This window comes from Gobio gobio, assembly GCF_949357685.1.
Source record: "Gobio gobio genome assembly, chromosome: 18".
Taxonomy (NCBI): domain Eukaryota; kingdom Metazoa; phylum Chordata; class Actinopteri; order Cypriniformes; family Gobionidae; genus Gobio; species Gobio gobio.
This window is the reverse complement of record NC_137111.1, coordinates 43,980,974-43,999,461: the sequence shown is the minus strand read 5'-3', so window position 1 is coordinate 43,999,461 and position 18,488 is coordinate 43,980,974. Positions and strand designations below refer to the sequence as shown.

The 18,488-nt window shown below is 39.7% G+C and overlaps 1 protein-coding gene across 1 annotated transcript; it reads left to right on the top strand.

The window, feature by feature from the left end:
* Positions 1-736: 736 nt before the first annotated feature.
* Positions 737-18,488, top strand: LOC307141627 (E3 ubiquitin/ISG15 ligase TRIM25-like). The gene is made up of 8 exons (XM_079841978.1): positions 737-895; positions 4,645-5,288; positions 7,150-7,245; positions 8,011-8,244; positions 8,331-8,484; positions 13,503-13,532; positions 13,727-13,763; positions 17,885-18,488. The coding sequence occupies exons 2-7, from the start codon at positions 4,728-4,730 to the stop codon at positions 13,750-13,752; spliced, it is 1,101 nt and encodes a 366-aa protein (XP_079698104.1). The 5' UTR covers positions 737-895; positions 4,645-4,727; the 3' UTR covers positions 13,753-13,763; positions 17,885-18,488.

The following is an 18,488-nucleotide window of genomic DNA, read 5'->3' as shown; positions in this document are numbered from 1 at the left end:
AAATCAGACATCAGGAGACTACAACGTAGGCTACAGTCCGGACTGCGGAGAGGATTATTGCTGCCAACCCTCAGGACCTGTACTCTCCCAAAGTGAGGAAGAGAGCAGGTACAATCATCACAGACTCCACTCACCCTGGACACCGCCTGTTTGAACTGTTACCATCAGGACGGCGACTCCGACCACTGGCCACTAGAACATCTGGGCACAGGAACAGTTTCTTCCCACGGGCCACAGGTGCAATACTCCCACTGCCTACTGTTTACTTATCTTCTCAGGTGATATATTTATTCATACTGTAAATATGTTCATAATCTGTACATGTTTAGTCTGACTAAACCTAACTGTGACCTTATACTTTTATACTATTTTCATTTTTTCTTTGTATTACTGTTATTGTTGTATTTATATTTTATATGTGCACTGGAGGCTTCAGCACCAAGAACAATTCCTTGTGTGTGGAAGTCAGTCTGCACACAAGGCATTTACTATAACCTTGTAAATATGGTTCATTTGAATCAATTATTAGGGTTTTTATTTTTGGACTGTGGGTGGAATTTGCAGACAGTCCCTTTAGCAGCCTGAGCCTAGGCGAATATAACTAATGCTGCCCTCACGTGCTATTCGAATACTTCCCACTTCTGAAGTCGTGATTACGAGCTCATCGCATTCACTAGTATGTCCGATAGCACGTGAAGGCAGCCTAACTTTGCCGCGCTTCCCAAGCTTCCTGTTCCGTTAGGCGCTTGGGAAGTTTGCGAACATCACATGGATGAATGCAGACACACAAATCTGTTCCATGTTTTGTTGCTCATTTGCGTTTATTTTAACGTGGCTGAGTGATTGAAGGTAATCCGCAAATAACCACCACCACCAATGGACTGCCAGCCGCGTTGTAAGTCTGTCTGTCTGTCTCTACAAATTGCATTGCTTTATTGTTTTGAACAGATGCTGGTTGTGCACTAGGTCTACACTAAGAAAGCATTGTTCCCGCCACAAAATAAAAACCGAAAAAGGTGTTTGCGACGTTTTATCACACAGCTCTGACTTTTGTTTCTAGCTGTTGCAAGTTTATATCTCACAATATTTTAGGAATTCGAATTTTTTTTCTCAGAATTGTGAGATAAACTGCGAGTTATGAAACCAAAATTGAGACTGAGAGATTGGCTATAAACTCGCAATTTTGAGGAACAAAGTCGCAATTACCTTCTCTTAACTTTAAAAAACGTGCTATGGCAAGCCTTTTATTCATTCACATGATATGAATTCTTGATATCAACAATTACATTTTCACTAGTTAAAATGCTAATTCTTAATATCCACAATTAGCCTACATTTTCAGTAGTTAAAATGCTAATTCTTAATATCCACAATTAGCCTACATTTTCAGTAGTTAAAATGCTAATTCTTAATATCCACAATTAGCGTACATTTTCACTAGTTAATATGCTAATTCTTAATATCAACAATTGAATTTCAACTAGTAGGCTAAAACGAATTCTTAATATCAGTAATTGTATTTTCACTAGTGAAATGCCACCATTTGAATTTGAATGGCAGCCTATGGTGACATTTCACAAGTGAAAATACAATTTCTGATATCAAGAATTAGAGTGAAATATCATCAAGAATTCAATTCCTGATATCAATATAATTTCAGATATCTAAAATGGCTTTTAGATCACATTGATGATATCCGAAATTAGCATTTTAACTAGTGAAAATTCCATTGTTGATATCAAAAATTAGAAATTTTACTAGTAGCAATTAAATTCCTGATATCAACAATTGAATTTGAATGGCAGCTTTCACTAGTGAAATGTCACCATAGGCTGCCATTCAAATTCAATTGTTGATATCAACAATTTAATTTCAACTATTAAAAACTCTAATTCTTGATATCAGTAGATGAAATTCAATTGTTGATATCAAGAATTCCAATCCTTTGAATGAATCGTCAAAACAGCTTGCCATACTATGCTACAGAAGACCGTTAAAGTTACAAAAACCTGCCCTATAGCTCCCCTTTTGTACCACTGACAAACACGAACTCAGCACTTTGTGCATGCATAAAAATATTTCTCTGAACTTGTGTGGCAAGCCCTTTTGTGAATGTTTTGAGAATATGATAGGCCTGTGTTCTGATTCTTAAATTTATTTGTAGCCTAAAGTGTTTTTCAGGATGGTGCAGGATAAAAGAAAATGCTTAGTTTATGCAGGAACTACTGATTTTGATCATTTTGGTAACACTTAATTTTGATGGTCCCTTATGAACATTCTGTTGACTGTAAGTAACTTTGCAACTACGTATCAACTAACTCTCATTAGAGTATTAGTAGACTGTCTGCTTAATATCTGCTAACACTTAACTGTGATGGTCCTCACATTCAAAACACATTCTACTGACTACAAGTAACTTTGCAATTTGCAACTACATGTCAACTTATTCTAACCCTACCAGTCTAAGGCTACGTCTTAATTAATCCGGATAGATTTGAAATCGGAGTTTGTTTCAAAACGTTCACCGTCCACATTAGCGTTTTCCAAAAGTTTCTCATCCACACTGAAACGTCAGTACACGCCAAATTCAACTTACTGCGCATGCGTAACACCTCATAAAAACTCACTGAGATGGTACAGACATCATAAAGTTATCACACAATTCTTCTGGCAGGATAATTTTATCACCATTTATCTCACCATTTATCTCAAAATATCTCACCATTTACTGATACGTCCAGATCGCACTCGGTCAACCATTATGTTTGATCTAAATCTCCACTCATGTTTTGCTGCAGGGCAGCAAATATGCAAGTAAAATTTTTTGCAGGACTGTGATATGAAGTTTGCAAAGTAACATATTTTTGCAACTGTGTGAAAGTGAATAGCACAAAACTCTAGCACAATACATATCTATTGGTACAATATATGCATTAGGGCTGCACGATATGAGGAAAAGCTGCGATGTGCGATGACGATATGACTTGCGATAAATATTCAAATGTGAATGTTAGCTATACTGTTCCTATGTCTTAGTGCTTTAATAGGTCGTGTTCAGTGTTGGGCAGTAACGGAATACATGTACCGGCATCACGTATTCAGAATGCATATTATGAGTAACTGTGTTCCGTTACAGTTACTCTTTAAATAGTTGATATTTAGAATAGTTACATTGTTGAAATCAATGGATTACATTTACGATACTTCTGTTTAATTAGTTTATTTACTGTGTAAATAAATTAAGGCAACTCAATGCATTTCTCAGAAGCCCCAATATGAAAACGAAAATGATCACGCAAACTGTGCATTGTCACAATAGAGTCGGAAGAGGAGCAGCGGGAGCTAGAGGTAGAGATGGAGCCAGAACACGCACGCCTATAGGCTATATATATATTTTTATATAGCCAATATTATATATATAAATTCGTTATAGTGGTGGGCCGTTATCGGCGTTAACGTGAGACTCTTATCGGGCGATTAAAAAAAAAAATATCGCCGTTAATCTATTCTCAAAGTTGGGTTCGGAGCTGGGTCTATACTACGCAAGCTATGATGACTTTCACCTTGATATTTTAGCGCGGATGTATACCTAGCCGAAATGCACTGTAGGGGGCGAGAGAACGAGTCTTTGAACCTGTGTGTATGTCTACTAGTGTTGTCAAAAATATCCATATTTCGCTATGTATCGATACTGAAATATCTGAAACAATACAATACTCATTTTCTACAGTATCGATATCAGCTGCGCTCTCCTCTCCGACCGACAGCGAGTTGACACGCACCCGCCTCCTCTCATTCAGTCTGTTTAATCCTCTGAACATTGCGAACGGGTGTTCTGCTGGACTTTTGTTAGTATTGGTGTGACCGGTCTGAATTTCGCACGGGGTTGCACATAACGTTAATTCTACTAATTCCCGCAGATTTCGCGCTCGCATCTGAAGCGCACACACACATACCGTAATAAAGCCGCCTCTGACAAAGTGCAAAAATTAGCTCCTTTTTCCAGCTTATTAATGGTCAAATACAGTCATAAATGTCTCAATGCCCATCTTGGTGAGTTTTAACGTAAACACAGTCGTAACCAGCTCACAGGAACAGTGGGATCCATGTGTGTGTCAGGTCTTAAAGGGACAGAACTTATTTATTATTCAAACTACAAAAAGACAAACGATCACTTACGAGCACACATATTCTGAATGCCTTCGGCAGAATTCAAATGAGCCATTTTAATCTAGATTAATCTAGATTAATCTTGGAATTAATCTAGAGCGCGATCTAGAATCTAGAGTCTGGCAGCGCGATCACATCCCGGCCGCGCCGCACTTTTCTGTTGCGTTAATTTTTCTAAGCTGCACGTATATATTTTACTGTTCTACTTCCATTGTTTAGTAACGGTGGAAGCAGAGCTCACACACACGTCCTCACGCCTGCTGTCACACATCGATGGAAATTAAGAAATACTGCTCTTATTAGAGTGCTGTCATTTTTAAAGTACCCAGTCGACTAAAAATATTGACGTCGACTAATTAACAGCGTCGACGCAGTCGATTGTATCGACCAATCGCGACAGGCCTAAAAGGGACCATCAAAATAAAGTGAAACCATAATTTTTACATTCATTTTTATTTTGTCATCTTTGTTTAGGAGCCCCTCCCATTCTGATTTCAAAAGATTCCAAACTCCTGTTATTCTACAGTGAATCGTCCACTGGGTTTGAAAGCATCAAAATGGCTGAGTCTGTCTTTGATCCTGAAAATCCTTTAGACTGTCCGATCTGCCTGAATCTGCTCAAGGATCCAGTGACTACTTCTTGTGGGCACAGTTTCTGCATGAGCTGTATTAAGAGGTGCTGGGATCAGGAAGTTCATAGAGGCGTTTACAGCTGCCCTACATGCAGGACGGCATTCAACCAAAGACCGGCTCTCAGCAAAAACACTGTACTTGCTGATATTTTACAGGGAATGAAGCAGAAATCTCCAGCTATGCCTGGAGACGTGACGTGTGATGTTTGCAAAGGAACAAAAGTAAAAGCCGTCAAGTCCTGTTTGGTTTGTATGGCTTCTTACTGCCAAACTCACATCCAACCTCATTATGAGTCCAAAGCTTTTAAAAAGCACAAGTTGATAAACGCTTCCCCAAATCTACAGCAGCAGATCTGCCCTCAACATCATAAAGCAATGAAGGTTTATTGCTATAATGACCGGCAGTGTATTTGTGTGCTTTGTATGGGGAATAAACACAGTGGACATGAAACAGTCTTTGCTGCAGATGAAATGGCAAAAAAACAGGTACAGTTATATACACACACGCGCACACACACACACACACACACACACACACACACACACAAGCATAGGATTATGACCACTGACAGGTGAAGTGAATAACACTGATGATCTCTTCATCCCGGCACCTGTTAGTGGGTGGGATATATTAGGCAGCAAGCGAACATTTTGTCCTCAAAGTTGATGTGTTAGAAGCAGGAAACATGGGCAAGCATAAGGATTTGAGTGAGTTTGACAAGGGCCAAATTGTGATGGCTAGACGACTGGGTCAGAGCATCTCCAAAACTGCAGCTCTTGTGGGGTGTTCCCGGTCTGCAGTGGTCAGTGTCTATCAAAAGTGCTCCAATGAAGGACAGGGTCGACAGGAACCGGCGACAGGGTCATGGGCAGCCAAGGCTCATTGATGCGATGCACGTGGGGAGCGAAGGCTGGCCCGTCCGATCAAGCAGACGAGCTACTGGAGCTCAAATTACTAATAATTAGATAGTTAATTCTGGTTCTGATAGAAAGGTGTCAGAATACACAGTGATCGCAGTTTGTTGTGTATGGGGCTGCATAGCTACAGACCGGTCAGGATGCCCATGCTGACCCCTGTCCACCGGCAAAAGCGCCAACAGTGGGCACGTAAGCATCAGAACTGGACCACGGAGCAATGGAAGAAGGTGGCCTGGTCTGATGAATCACGTTTTCTTTTACATCACGTGGATGGCTGTGTGTGTGTGCGTCGCTTACCTGGGGAACACTTGGCACCAGGATGCACTATTGGAAGAAGGCAAGCTGGCAGAGGCAGTGTGATGTTTTGGGCAATATTCTGCTGGGAAACCTTGGATCCTGCAATCCATGTGGATGTTACTTTAACACGTACCACCTACCTAAGCATTATTGCAGACCATGTACACCCTTTCATGGAAACGGTATTCCCTGGTGGCTGTGGCGCTTTCAGAAGATAATGCGCCCCATTTTTGCTTTTGTGGCAGGGCGCGTTATCTTGCTGAAAGAGGCCAAAGTAACATCCATGTGGATGGCAGGGCCCAAGGTTTCCCAACAGAAAGCATCACACTGCCTCCGCCGGTTTGCCTTCTTCCCATAGTGCATCCTGGTGCCATGTGTTCCCCAGGTAAGCAACGCACACACACCCGGACATCCACGTGATGAAAAAGAAAATGTGATTCATCAGACCAGGCCACCTTCTTCCTTTGCGCCGTGGTCCAGTTCTGATGCTCATGTTGGCGCTTTCGACGGAGGACAAGGGTCAGCATGGGCACCCTGACTGGTCTGCGGCTATGCCGCCCCATAGGCAACAGACTGAGATGCTCTGTGTATTCTGACACCTTTCTATCAGAACCAGCATTAACTTCTTGAGCAATCTGAGCTACAGTAGCTCGTCTGTTTGATCGGACCACACAGAGCCTTCACTCCCCACGTGCATCAATGAGCCTCGGCCGCCCATGACCCTGTCGCCGGTTCACCACAGTTCCTTCGTTGGAGTACTTTTGATAGACACTGACCACTGCAGACCAGGAACACCCCACAAGAGCTGCAGTTTTGGAGATGCTCTGACCCAGTCGTCTAGCCATCACAATTTGGCCCTTGTCAAACTCCCTCATATCCTTACGCTTGCCCATTTTTCCTGCTCCAAACACATCAACTTTGAGGACAAAATGTTCACTTGCTGCCTAATATATCCCACCCACTAACAGGTGCCGTGATGAAGAGATCATCAGTGTAACTCACTTCACCTGGTCGGTGTGTGTGTGTGTGTGTGTGTGTATATATAAATTATTTAAACAGGTTCATATACAAATACTGTATAAACTGATTGCATAAAGAACAGGATTCTTAATGATTTTGAATTCATCCTCAGGAGGAACTGAAAATAAAAGAGAGGGATTTCTTGCTGCAAGCCAATGACATCCACAAGGAGCTTCAGAAGTCTATGAACAAATCAGACTTTCTTAGGGTATGTCCATTTAAGCTGGATACTGCTGTGATGTAGCCTGACAAGCCAGACCCACATCAAGATGTTGGGTCTGGGAACACACCATTGGCAGGGCTCAATCCGAGGGGCGGGATAAACAGTTGTCTTTCAAATTCCCTCTGCACCCAATAGGATAGCGCTACAACCAATAAGAGCACTATCAGTGGTGAGACCACAATCACACGCAGGTTGTGGCTGAGTCCCATGTGTTTTCCCACTAGCGTAGCTAGTTGATGGATTAAACTTTTGCTGTATCCGGTCGGCAAAACTCCGAACACATCTTCCATTTTTTAAGAATGACTTCAGTGCCGTTCTTTGTTAGCAGGGAATTCACACGGAACCGTCACAACTCTGCCGTCATTATGTTAAGCCCGCCCACCGACTCTTTACACGATGTGATTGGCCTGACCAGAGTTTGGTTTTCAAGCTCACAAGTCGACGGAGAGTTGCTAGACGTCCCTGGCTGCAAATTACATATGATTTCTAGGCTAGCTGTGATGCATAGCTGGAGGAATGTTTAAATAATTTGCACAAATTAATGGATATTAATGACCACTTAACACAAACTGTCTACACTTTTTATGACATTAACCAATGAATGGCTTACCTTATAGTTTACTCTGCATATTGGGAAAAAGGATTATGGTTAGGAGAGAGAATTTTAACATAAATTTACACTAGCATAGTATGTTTTAGCTACTATATATGGTGTCATGAAGTTTGACCAAGTGCTTTGTGTTGTGACAGCGCTCTGCTAAAGCCGCAGTGGAGAACATTGACCGAATCTTCAACGAGATCATCCGCTCCATTCGGAACAGACAAGCCGAGGTGAAAGAGAAGATCAGAGCTCAGGAGAAAAAGGAAGTACAAGATGCAGAGAAACACATACAGAGTCTGCAGCAGGATGTCAATAATCTACAGGATAGGATTTGTAAACTGCAGCCACTTTTACAAACAGAGGATCACATTTATTTCTTCCAGGTAACGATAAAATATATTTTTAATGAAGTCTTGAGTGTTTTTGATTCTGTGTTTTAAAGGTATTGTTTTTTTCCCCCCAATTGCAGAATTACACTTCCTGTTCCAAAGTCTATAAGTGGAAATCCTCACCTAGGGCTTTCAACATGCTGACATTTGAGAATGTCGAGAAATCTGTATCCAAGCTGAAGAGCCACCTGGACAAGCTCTTTGAAATATACATAGGAACAATATCAAAGATAGGTAAAATAACACTGCCAAGAACTGAATTTTATTTGTATCAAATCAAGTGGCTTGATACAATGCATTGCAGTAAGCAACCAAAAAGTACAAGTACAGTATGTTGTCTTAAAGCCACAATATGTAATGTTTCGCCACTAGAGGTCGCTAAACAACAGTGTAGCTTGATGACGCCTTGATTTTGCAGAGCTTTTATTCTGCTACAGATGAGCGATTGCGCTTCTTCCGCTCATGCGTATGTGGGATAACACAGCACTGTTTTATCATATTATATATATTTGAGTGTGTTGAAAGTTATATGTTATAATGCTACTCTGTGCATTCGCTCAGTGGCTACTATGAGAAACTTGAATCGATATTGGGCATGGTAAAACATGGTACTCGCTGTAAATCAAGAAAACAAGATTTAAACAAAGATGAATTACAATCACCTAAAGGATTATTAGGAACACCATACTAATACTGTGTTTGACCCCCTTTCGCCTTCAGAACTGCCTTAATTCTACGTGGCATTGATTCAACAAGGTGCTGAAAGCATTCTTTAGAAATGTTGGCCCATGTTGATAGTAGGGATGGGCATTTCAAGCAAAAATGATATTCGAAGATCGCTGGGAATTATTTGATTTTTATTCGTAAATCGCAACTCCTCCCCCGCATGCACGCATGTATAGGCTACACACATAAACAGAGAGAGAGAGGGAGAGAGACCATTCACGCTCTCAATCTGTATGATAACAAACTGTTTAATTCATTAGGGAATAGGCTATATCAACTCAAGCCATATTATTGTAACATGCTGAAACATATGACTGTAATGTGACATCGCCCCAAGTTACCTGATAAATGCCACAAGTCTACAGCGTGCGCGTGAGACAATGTGTTATTCTTCTGTTGTCTCAGGGCGTTTTTACTCTGGCATTTTAGTTCGGAATGGGGGACGGTTAGCATGAAAAATTGCTAATGTGAAAGCTTACCTACAGAGCTTGGTGTGCACTGAGGTACCGAACCCGAGAACACACAACCGGAGTTCGGTTGCTCTCGGAGCTGTACCACGATTCACGTGAATGTGCAAACAACACTCGGGTGCGCACTTGTTCTGGAAGAAAGTAACCAGCGCATGCGTTTTAGCCGATTACAATGTCATTAGTTCAATAACATACACGTAAGAGATGATAGTGTTGATGATTTAGCTGAGATACGATCGCGAGAGCGAGCCTGTAGTGTATTCGCGCATAGAGTGCAATCAGGGCAGCAAATGAATAGCAATTCAGTCTCCTCAAAAGAGTCTGTTTGCAAGCAGCAAAGCCGCCTTCAAGCGACACACATACGGTAAATCCAAGTGTCGTTTACTCAGCTGCACATAATAGCACCAAATTAATTGAAAAAAGCCCAATATATTGACCCGCGTTCTGTTTTCTATCACGCCCGTGCACGTTTGTGATGACGTAAGATGAACGCAAACGCACCAGGGTTCAAGTTGAGTGTGAAACCAGACCAACACTGCGGAGGCGGAGGGAACAATCAGACTCGGACCGCAGCAAACGTGTCCAGTATAAAACACCCTGAGAGCTGACTGGCAGCTTTTAGGTGCGTTATTGGCAGCGCCTCTGGTTACATGAACGCGTCAGCACCACATCAGCACAGACAACATGGGGATTTTTTTTGGATGATAATCGCACATACTATTCGATATTCTATAATTAAATAACTAATCGAATATTCGAAAATCGCGACCCATCCCTAGTTGATAGGATATCAACTTGCAGTTGATGGAGATTTGTGGGATGCACATCCAGGGCACGAAGCTCCCGTTCCACCACATCCCAAAGATGCTCTATTGGGTTGAGATCTGGTGACTGCGGGGGCCATTTTAGTTCAGTGAACTCATTGTCATGTTCAAGAAACCAATTTGAAATGATTAAAGCTTGGTGACATGGTGCATTATACTGCTGGAAGTAGCCATCAGAGGATGGGTACATGGTGGTCATAAAGGGATGGACATGGTCAGAAACAATGCTCAGGTAGGCCGTGGCATTTAAACGATGCCCATTTGGCACTAAGGGGCCTAAAGTGTGCCAAGAAAACATCCCCCACACCATTACACCACCACCACCAGCCTGCACAGTGGTAACAAGGCATGATGGATCCATGTTCTCATTCTGTTTACACCAAATTCTGACTCTACCATCTGAATGTCTCAACAGAAATCGAGACTCATCAGACCAGGCAACATTTTTCCAGTCTTCAATTGTCCAATTTTGGTGAGCTTGTGCAAATTGTAGCCTCTTTTTCCTATTTGTAGTGGAGATGAGTGGTACCCGGTGGGGTCTTCTGCTGTTGTAGCCCATCCGCCTCAAGGTTGTGCGTGTTGTGGCTTCACAAATGCTTTGCTGCATACCTCGGTTGTAACGAGTGGTTATTTCAGTCAAAGTTGCTCTTCTATCAGCTTGAATCAGTCGGCCCATTCTCCTCTGACCTCTAGCATCAACAAGGCATTTACGCCCACAGGACTGCCGCATACTGGATGTGTTTCCCTTTTCACACCATTCTTTGTAAACCCTAGAAATGGTTGTGCTTGAAAATCCCAGTAACTGAGCAGATTGTGAAATACTCAGACCGGCCCGTCTGGCACCAACAACCATGCCACGCTCAAAATTGCTTAAATCACCTTTCTTTCCCATTCTGACATTCAGTTTGGAGTTCAGGAGATTGTCTTGACCAGGACCACACCCCTAAATGCATTGAAGCAACTGCCATGTGATTGGTTGATTAGATAATTGCATTAATGAGAAATTGAACAGGTGTTCCTAATAATCCTTTAAGTGAGTGTATGTTGAGATATAAAACTAGTGTTAGAAAGGTTACTTTGAAAATGTATAGGGTTACAGATAACAAGTTACCTGTTTACCTGTTTAAAATGCAATAGTAGTATAACTATTTCAATTACTTTATAAAAGTAATGTAACTGATTACATCTGATTTACTTTTTGATTACTTTTCTAAAATTCTAATAAATATTTTCAACATTTAAACCAGGCAGGGTTAATAGCCTACTCAATGCTGATTACTGTCAGTCTTTTAAAATCCTTCATCACCTGAATTAAGATTATAATAATTTAATTTTAAAGCACAAAATCGGACTTTGGCAGAGGCCCCGTCCACACGAAGTCAGAGCTTTCCCTATCCAATCTTTTTTTTCCTTGTTTCAAAAAATGATACACACGAGAGCAATGAAAACGACTCAAAACGATGTAGTATACATGCCAGGCCAGTATGTGGCGCTGTAATTCTGTCACAGAAATACACTAAAACGGAGAAGAAGAGTTGTGGCTAGAAGGGGTTAGTAGTGGGAAGTTTGGATCATTTTTCTGACTCGGATCTTTGAGTCTCGTTCAGCAAACGAACGAATCTTTTTTCGAGTCATTTCATTCTTTTCAGCAAAATATAATTAAAATGACATGTTAAATAGCCCAACCCATCTAGTACTTATGAAAATGTTGATTACATTTGTAAAACTAAATAAAAATAAACTATAGGGTACTGCAACCAAAGCCAAATGATAAGAAACTGTAACGTTTAATTAATTGATTAGTTGTTGGGTCAGGCTATTGCAGTCTAACTCTGTTAGTTCACCTCACCTCCTGATCCGAGACATTTCTTTCTTTTGCAACTTCATATTTATCACGTTTGTTCTCCGCCTCTCGTGTCTTCGAACTCCTCGAGACGTTAGTTGTCGACTCGTCTGTGTCTGACTCTGATCTGAGGCTGGGCCGGGCCATGTGACACAGGTCCGGGAACAGAATGATTAGTTCATCTTTCGAGTCTCGAGTTCGGGTTTGAGTCTTTCGTTCTTCCTGTCAGTCCCATAGAGTCTATGCTGTCAGTAACGGAAACAGAAAAGATTAGTTCTTACGAGTCTTTCGGGTTTGACGTTTGAGTCATTCGTTCTTTTACCACGTGACTTGTCACCGTATTGAACACTAGTTCACAACCTTTTTACTAACAAGCACGTAGTTATTTTTTTATTTTATTTTTATTTTTTATACATATAATTCTCAGTTAATATCAGACATACAAATATGGGAAATATATTGACTATTCAAGTCTAACATCACAAATTCAAGTCAATTAGACTATTACTCATTTTGAATTATATAGCACAAACACACACACATACATATATGTGTGTGTGTGTGTGTATGTATGTATATGTATGTGTATGTAATATGTATTTGTATAGGTGCTATAGGCCTATAAGCTATGTTACAAAGGTTTAGGTAACATTTTTAAACTGATTTTTATTCATTAATAACACAAGGACAACAAAATTATATAACAACTCAATAGAGAAAGATAAAATACAGTTGATTTAAAAAAACGAGTAATAGTCTAATTGACTTGAATTTGTGATGTTAGACTTGAATAGTCAATATATTTCCCATATTTGTATATGTCTGATATTAACTGAGAATTATTTTGCGTCTTTTGCACTTGAATGTTTTAATAACCCTTGAATGAATGATAGTATGATCATATACTGTAACGTCCTAGATTTTTACTGAACATTTTCAGATGTAACCCCCTTTGTAATCATTAAAATTGAGGGTAAAATTGACCAAAAAAAAATTAGGGTAACGTGGGTATGATGTCATTGATAGGCGACGCACAGACAAGGTCCGTTTCCTGGTTAAAATAGCTTATTTCTCTGGAACATTGTTCTAGTGGTTTTTGGATATTTTAATCCACAAATCTTACATATTGTGCCTTTAACTTAATCAATTTAAAAAATCTCTATAGGCCTATAATAGAACAATTTGTGATGAGTTCTTATTAGCAGCTGAATTCACCACAACATTGGAGACAAAGATTGTTTAATGACCTATCATAAAGCTATAAATGGGAGAAATCATATGGCTGTGGGAATGTTGACTGAAAAAGTCTCAACTGCACCTCAAATATTGTATAACATCAAATCAAATTCCCACATAATGTAAGTGAATATTGTTTATCTGTCTTCATAGTTGCTGATGTCCAAATATTCCAGAAAAAAAGTAAGTAAAAAAATGTTATACCAGAATGTTTTTTTTTTTTTTTGACACATTCAATATTATAGGCCATATGTCATTCTTGTTTTAATAGCCAATACTTATCAAGGAAATTCAAAGAAGTTCACATTATACTTATATAACTCATGTTTGAGTTCTTTACTCACTGAAACATGCATGATTTATAATTTTTTTTTTAGGTCAAGATTACGATCTGTTGCCGTAGGGGATGTATTGGTAAGTGTATTTATGAATTTTAAACCACACTTCTCATACTTATTTTTTATTCTTGATTGCAGTGGCTAAGATATTTATTACAGATATTATTAGATATTTCCTGTCGTCTTGTATTATCACTTAGAGCTCGTCGAAGACATATTCACTCTATCACAGCCTTAAGGCCTGTTCACACCGGGACGATTTTCGCGCGCGTTTATCGCCGACGTTTAACGTCTCGTGACTAAACAAAGGGCGCCAATGTGAGAGTGCACACCAACGCGCAAAACGCCAGGTGTAAAGCGCCTCGGTTCGTTTTTTTTATTTTGATGCGGCGCGTTAAAAACTGTCCGACCAATGAGATCAGCGCTTTTGTTCACGTGCCTGGAGCTGCTGAAGTTACAGTAAAACACGACTTGGTGGCGCTCAAACACAGAACGGTCTTGCCGAGCACACATTGATACGATGAAGAAGTAGTAAGTAGACAAAGAAGAAGATGAGCTGCTAATACTGCTTGCCATTTAGCAAAAAGTGTGTGAATGGTTTTGGCCATAGACATAATATATCTGTGGTTTTGGCCATAGATATCCATAATAAAGGCTAGATATCTTACGGCAGAGTCTCTAACGTCATCACCGGCGGCCATCTTGTCACAGGCAGGGCTCTGTGGTACCTGATGTAAGGCGAGTGATCTGCATGAACACAAATACTCTTATCTCACTGAAATCTTGATGGATTTACTAATGGTTTGGTTTCTTACAAACGTTATTAACGTGGCTATAATTATGGATGCTTGAGCAAATTATGAATAATTTTTCATAAGTATGCAGTGTCATAACTACATCTCTGACGTTTATAACAAACCAAACAGTTTGAAAATCGGTAGAAAATTGAAGTTATGGTTATTTAAAAAGTGCAAGGACTATGAAAACAATGTTACGAGTAGGGATGAAATGGTATGGAAATTTCACATCACGATTATAGTGACCCAAATTATCACGGTTATCAATATTATCACGGTTTTGTTCAAACGAGATGAGTGTTCAAAAAGAACAGATGCACACACTTAAAACATTTCAACAAGTTTTATATATGAAAATCAACAAACAACAAATAACTAAAGCAGCTCTATGCACTTTAAGCTAGATTCTGTGGGATTTCCTTCCTTATAATGGCCGTCGTCAATAGCAAAGCATAACGCATAAATAATAATAATTTGTCGTAAATATAATCTCTAATATTATCTCTGTAAATATATTCTCAAGCAATATTCTCATCAGTGGTCAGCAATGATGCATTTAAATCAGCATATTTTGTGTAAGAGCCCAAACAGTATCCTAGTGAAATAATGCCATATCCATATTTCCATATGATTTGACAGTTTATTTTATTAAATATCAAAATGTGTGCATCATACCTGACACCTAAATGATCACTTTACAGTCAGTTTTATGACGGTCATTCTCTTCAAATGCTATTGAAGTTTGAAACGTGTATAACGTTACCAATGTTGTGTGTAACTTTAGAGACGGTCCCTAAATTCGCCAGTGTTATGCCAGTCATATCAGTGCTGTGGCTCTGCTGTGTTTGTTTTAAACCATTTTCGCTGCTGAAATAGAACAAAAACAGTCAACCACTGTATAATGAGTGAATCTCCTGCTTGCATCGCACGTTTATCTCTGCTTTGAGTGTAGATTTCAGCAAGTGAGAGTGGCGCGCGCTCTGAACCTTCTCGTTTACTTTGAATGGGTGACATAACTCTGGCTAATCTGACCGCCTCTGATTATGAGACATTGCATTCATAAACTCAATAGAAACACGTGTGAGTGGTTATAATGTGCAACGCAATTACAACAGATGGCTTTTGAGAAGACCATAATAAGTTCAACCGCCAGAGTGGCTAGTGTGCAGCCGAAATAACGTTACACCCGCAAATGGCGGTTGTTAATGTCAAGTCCTGATTATTATCCCTTAAATGTCACCCTAGTCTTGTGTGAATTAGTTTGTTCGCTTCACGTTATTATTTGCCAGACGTAGTTTTGGTATTGAGGTCAAAGTCCACTTGCCTTGCGTTCGTAGTTTTGAAGTGTTTCGCCTAGTGTTCGATTAAGTTTCCCTCAGGACTTTTGTAAAAGCCAAAATATGACCACACCTCAGATTTGGTCCTTTTAGAGGCCGAACAATCTCCTGAGTGCTGTCACTGCCTTCTGCCATTCCTTCTCATTCAAAAAACAGCGTTGCGTTGCACCAGACTGACTGACGCTGACTGGACAAGATTTACTGCGAGTTTTCACAATCGTGATAATCACACGCGGTTTTAATGATAATTAAATTTTATACGATATTACTATCCGTCACACAATTTTATCGTGGTTTATCGTGAAACCGGTAATAGTTTCATCCCTAGTTACGAGTGAGTGAGCTGCCTGTGACAAGATGGCTGCCAGGTGCGGACGTCGACCTCCATTGGCTAGCAGCGCGGACGAGACATCTAGCCTTTATTATGGATATCTATGGTTTTGGCCAAGGGGGTAATCCTACACCCGGAAAGCGTACCTTCCATAGGGGCAGCCATTGCTAACCAAGCCATCACCTGCTCTTAGCATCCCATTGACTCCCAATCATTTTGGCTTCACTTTGACAGCGAATATCTTTACATCTGAGGTGTTTAAAGACTCCATTTGTCCATTGTTTCTTTCTAAACAAACACGACAATGTATAAAATGCTCCATTACCTTGTATCTTACACTATCGCCCCGTAGAAGCCGTTTTTGTAAAAAATAGGCTAAAGATTGCATCATAACCACGCGACCCTGTCGCGCTGTACCGTATAGACCCGAGGAGAAGCTCGCAGGCAATCTTTTACTGTATATGAGTCAATCAGCAAAGCATGTCAAGAAGACCATAGAGAAACAAAAGCAACAGGACAAAATATTTCAACAACGTGATTCAGATTTCACTTTGCACAACTACTAGAAGACTTACAACTGTCAGACAGGTTGCTCACGTCACATCTACGTCGTCACGCTCAGTCTGACGCTGCGCAGTACGCTCAGCCATCAGGAAGTGAGTGCTTCTAACTGACTTCACTTTTTCTCCATGAAGTCTATGGGGTCGCTGTGTCCATTTCTTTTACTGTCTATGGTTTTGGCAAGCATGTAAAGACTGTCTCTCTTCTTCTTCTGTGTGACAAGCGAGTGTCAGAGGCGTAAAGTGATTGATACGACCAAGAAGTAGTAAGTAGACAAAGAAGAAGATGAGCTGCTAATGCTGCTTGCCAGTTAGCAAAAAGTGCGTGAATGGTTTTGGCCATAGACATAATATATATGTGGTTTTGGCAAGCACGTAAATACTGTCTCTCTTCTTCTTCTGTGTGACAAGCGAGTGTCAGAGGCGTAAAGTGCCGCAGCACCACCTTGTGTACCGGAGTGCTATCTACTGAATGTGCACGTTCACTCTGCGCATCGCCAGTGAAAATCGCTTGGGTGTGAACACTCAAGACGCGCCGAAAAACGCTGGTGATAAGCGCGCGCAATATTCGTCCCGGTGTGTACAGGCCTTTAATTTGTATTTCTTTGATAAAACCACAATAAGAAAAAAGACACCAATATTAAATAAATGTGTAAATAAATAAACAAAACCAGTCATAAGGGTCTTTTTTTTATTTTCTTTTTTTTTTTTATTGAGATGCACTGAGATTTTTTACTTTGAAAGCTGAATAAATAAGCTTTCCATTGATATATCTCGGCTAAATATTGTCCCATCTTAACAAACCATAATTGAAAATCTGAAATCTGAGGGTCCAAAAAATTCTAAATATTGAGAAAATTAAGTCCTTAGCAATACATATTACTATTATATATATATATATATGGTAGGCAATTTATAAAATATCTTCATGATCTTTACTTAATATCCTAATAATTTTTGGCATAAGAGAAAAATCAATAATTTTGACCCATACAATGTATTGTTGGATATTGCCACAAATATACCCGTGAGATTTATGACTGGTTTTGTGGTCCAGGGTCACACATTTTGACTTGCTGTTGATATAGCAACTACTTATTTCTATGTAAGAACTTAATTCCAAAAAATATTATTTGTTTGAATATGACCTTGTAATATGACCTTGATTGCAGCTCGGCTATGGATTCGCATATGGAATGTCTTTGGAATGTATTTTGGAATTTTGTAGAATGGCATCTACTAAAGGACCGTGATATTACATTACATTAGCATAACATATAAATGGATATAAAAACTATTACTCCGTGATAATTTTGAAAAACATTTGAACAGAACAATGGATTTTTGGAATGGCTCATATTGACTTGTTAACCGACATGTTTGGAGGTGCCATGCAAAATATTGTCAAATTTCAGCACTAGGTGGTGCTATAACAGAAATGCTCATAATTCTGCAACCATTTGATGATGGGAGTTGAAGTTCAGCGCTCTATTTCTTTGTCATGGGTATGTTAACACATCCTTATTGCACACATCAATAAGCATCATCTGCACAAATCAGCAAAAAATGAAATGCTCCAATTTCAACAGTCTTTCAATTGTAAACAGCCGATTTGTATAACACAAATATTGTTATAAGATAGTATAAATGTATTATATTTATGTCTTCAAATTATGTCAAAGTCAGCTATAACATGGTGCTATAATAAGGGAATGTATATTTTTACTTTTACCTCTGGAAATATATGGTTCAAATAAAGATTGTTGCTCTCAAATT

Excerpts from the sequence above, each read along its gene's own strand:
- LOC307141627 (XM_079841978.1), top strand. The coding sequence starts at position 4,728 with ATGGCTGAGTCTGTCTTTGATCCTGAAAATCCTTTAGACTGTCCGATC. Across the intron at positions 7,246-8,010 it reads ACAAATCAGACTTTCTTAGG|CGCTCTGCTAAAGCCGCAGT; the intron begins GTATGTCCATTT and ends GTGTTGTGACAG. Across the intron at positions 8,245-8,330 it reads ATCACATTTATTTCTTCCAG|AATTACACTTCCTGTTCCAA; the intron begins GTAACGATAAAA and ends CCCCAATTGCAG.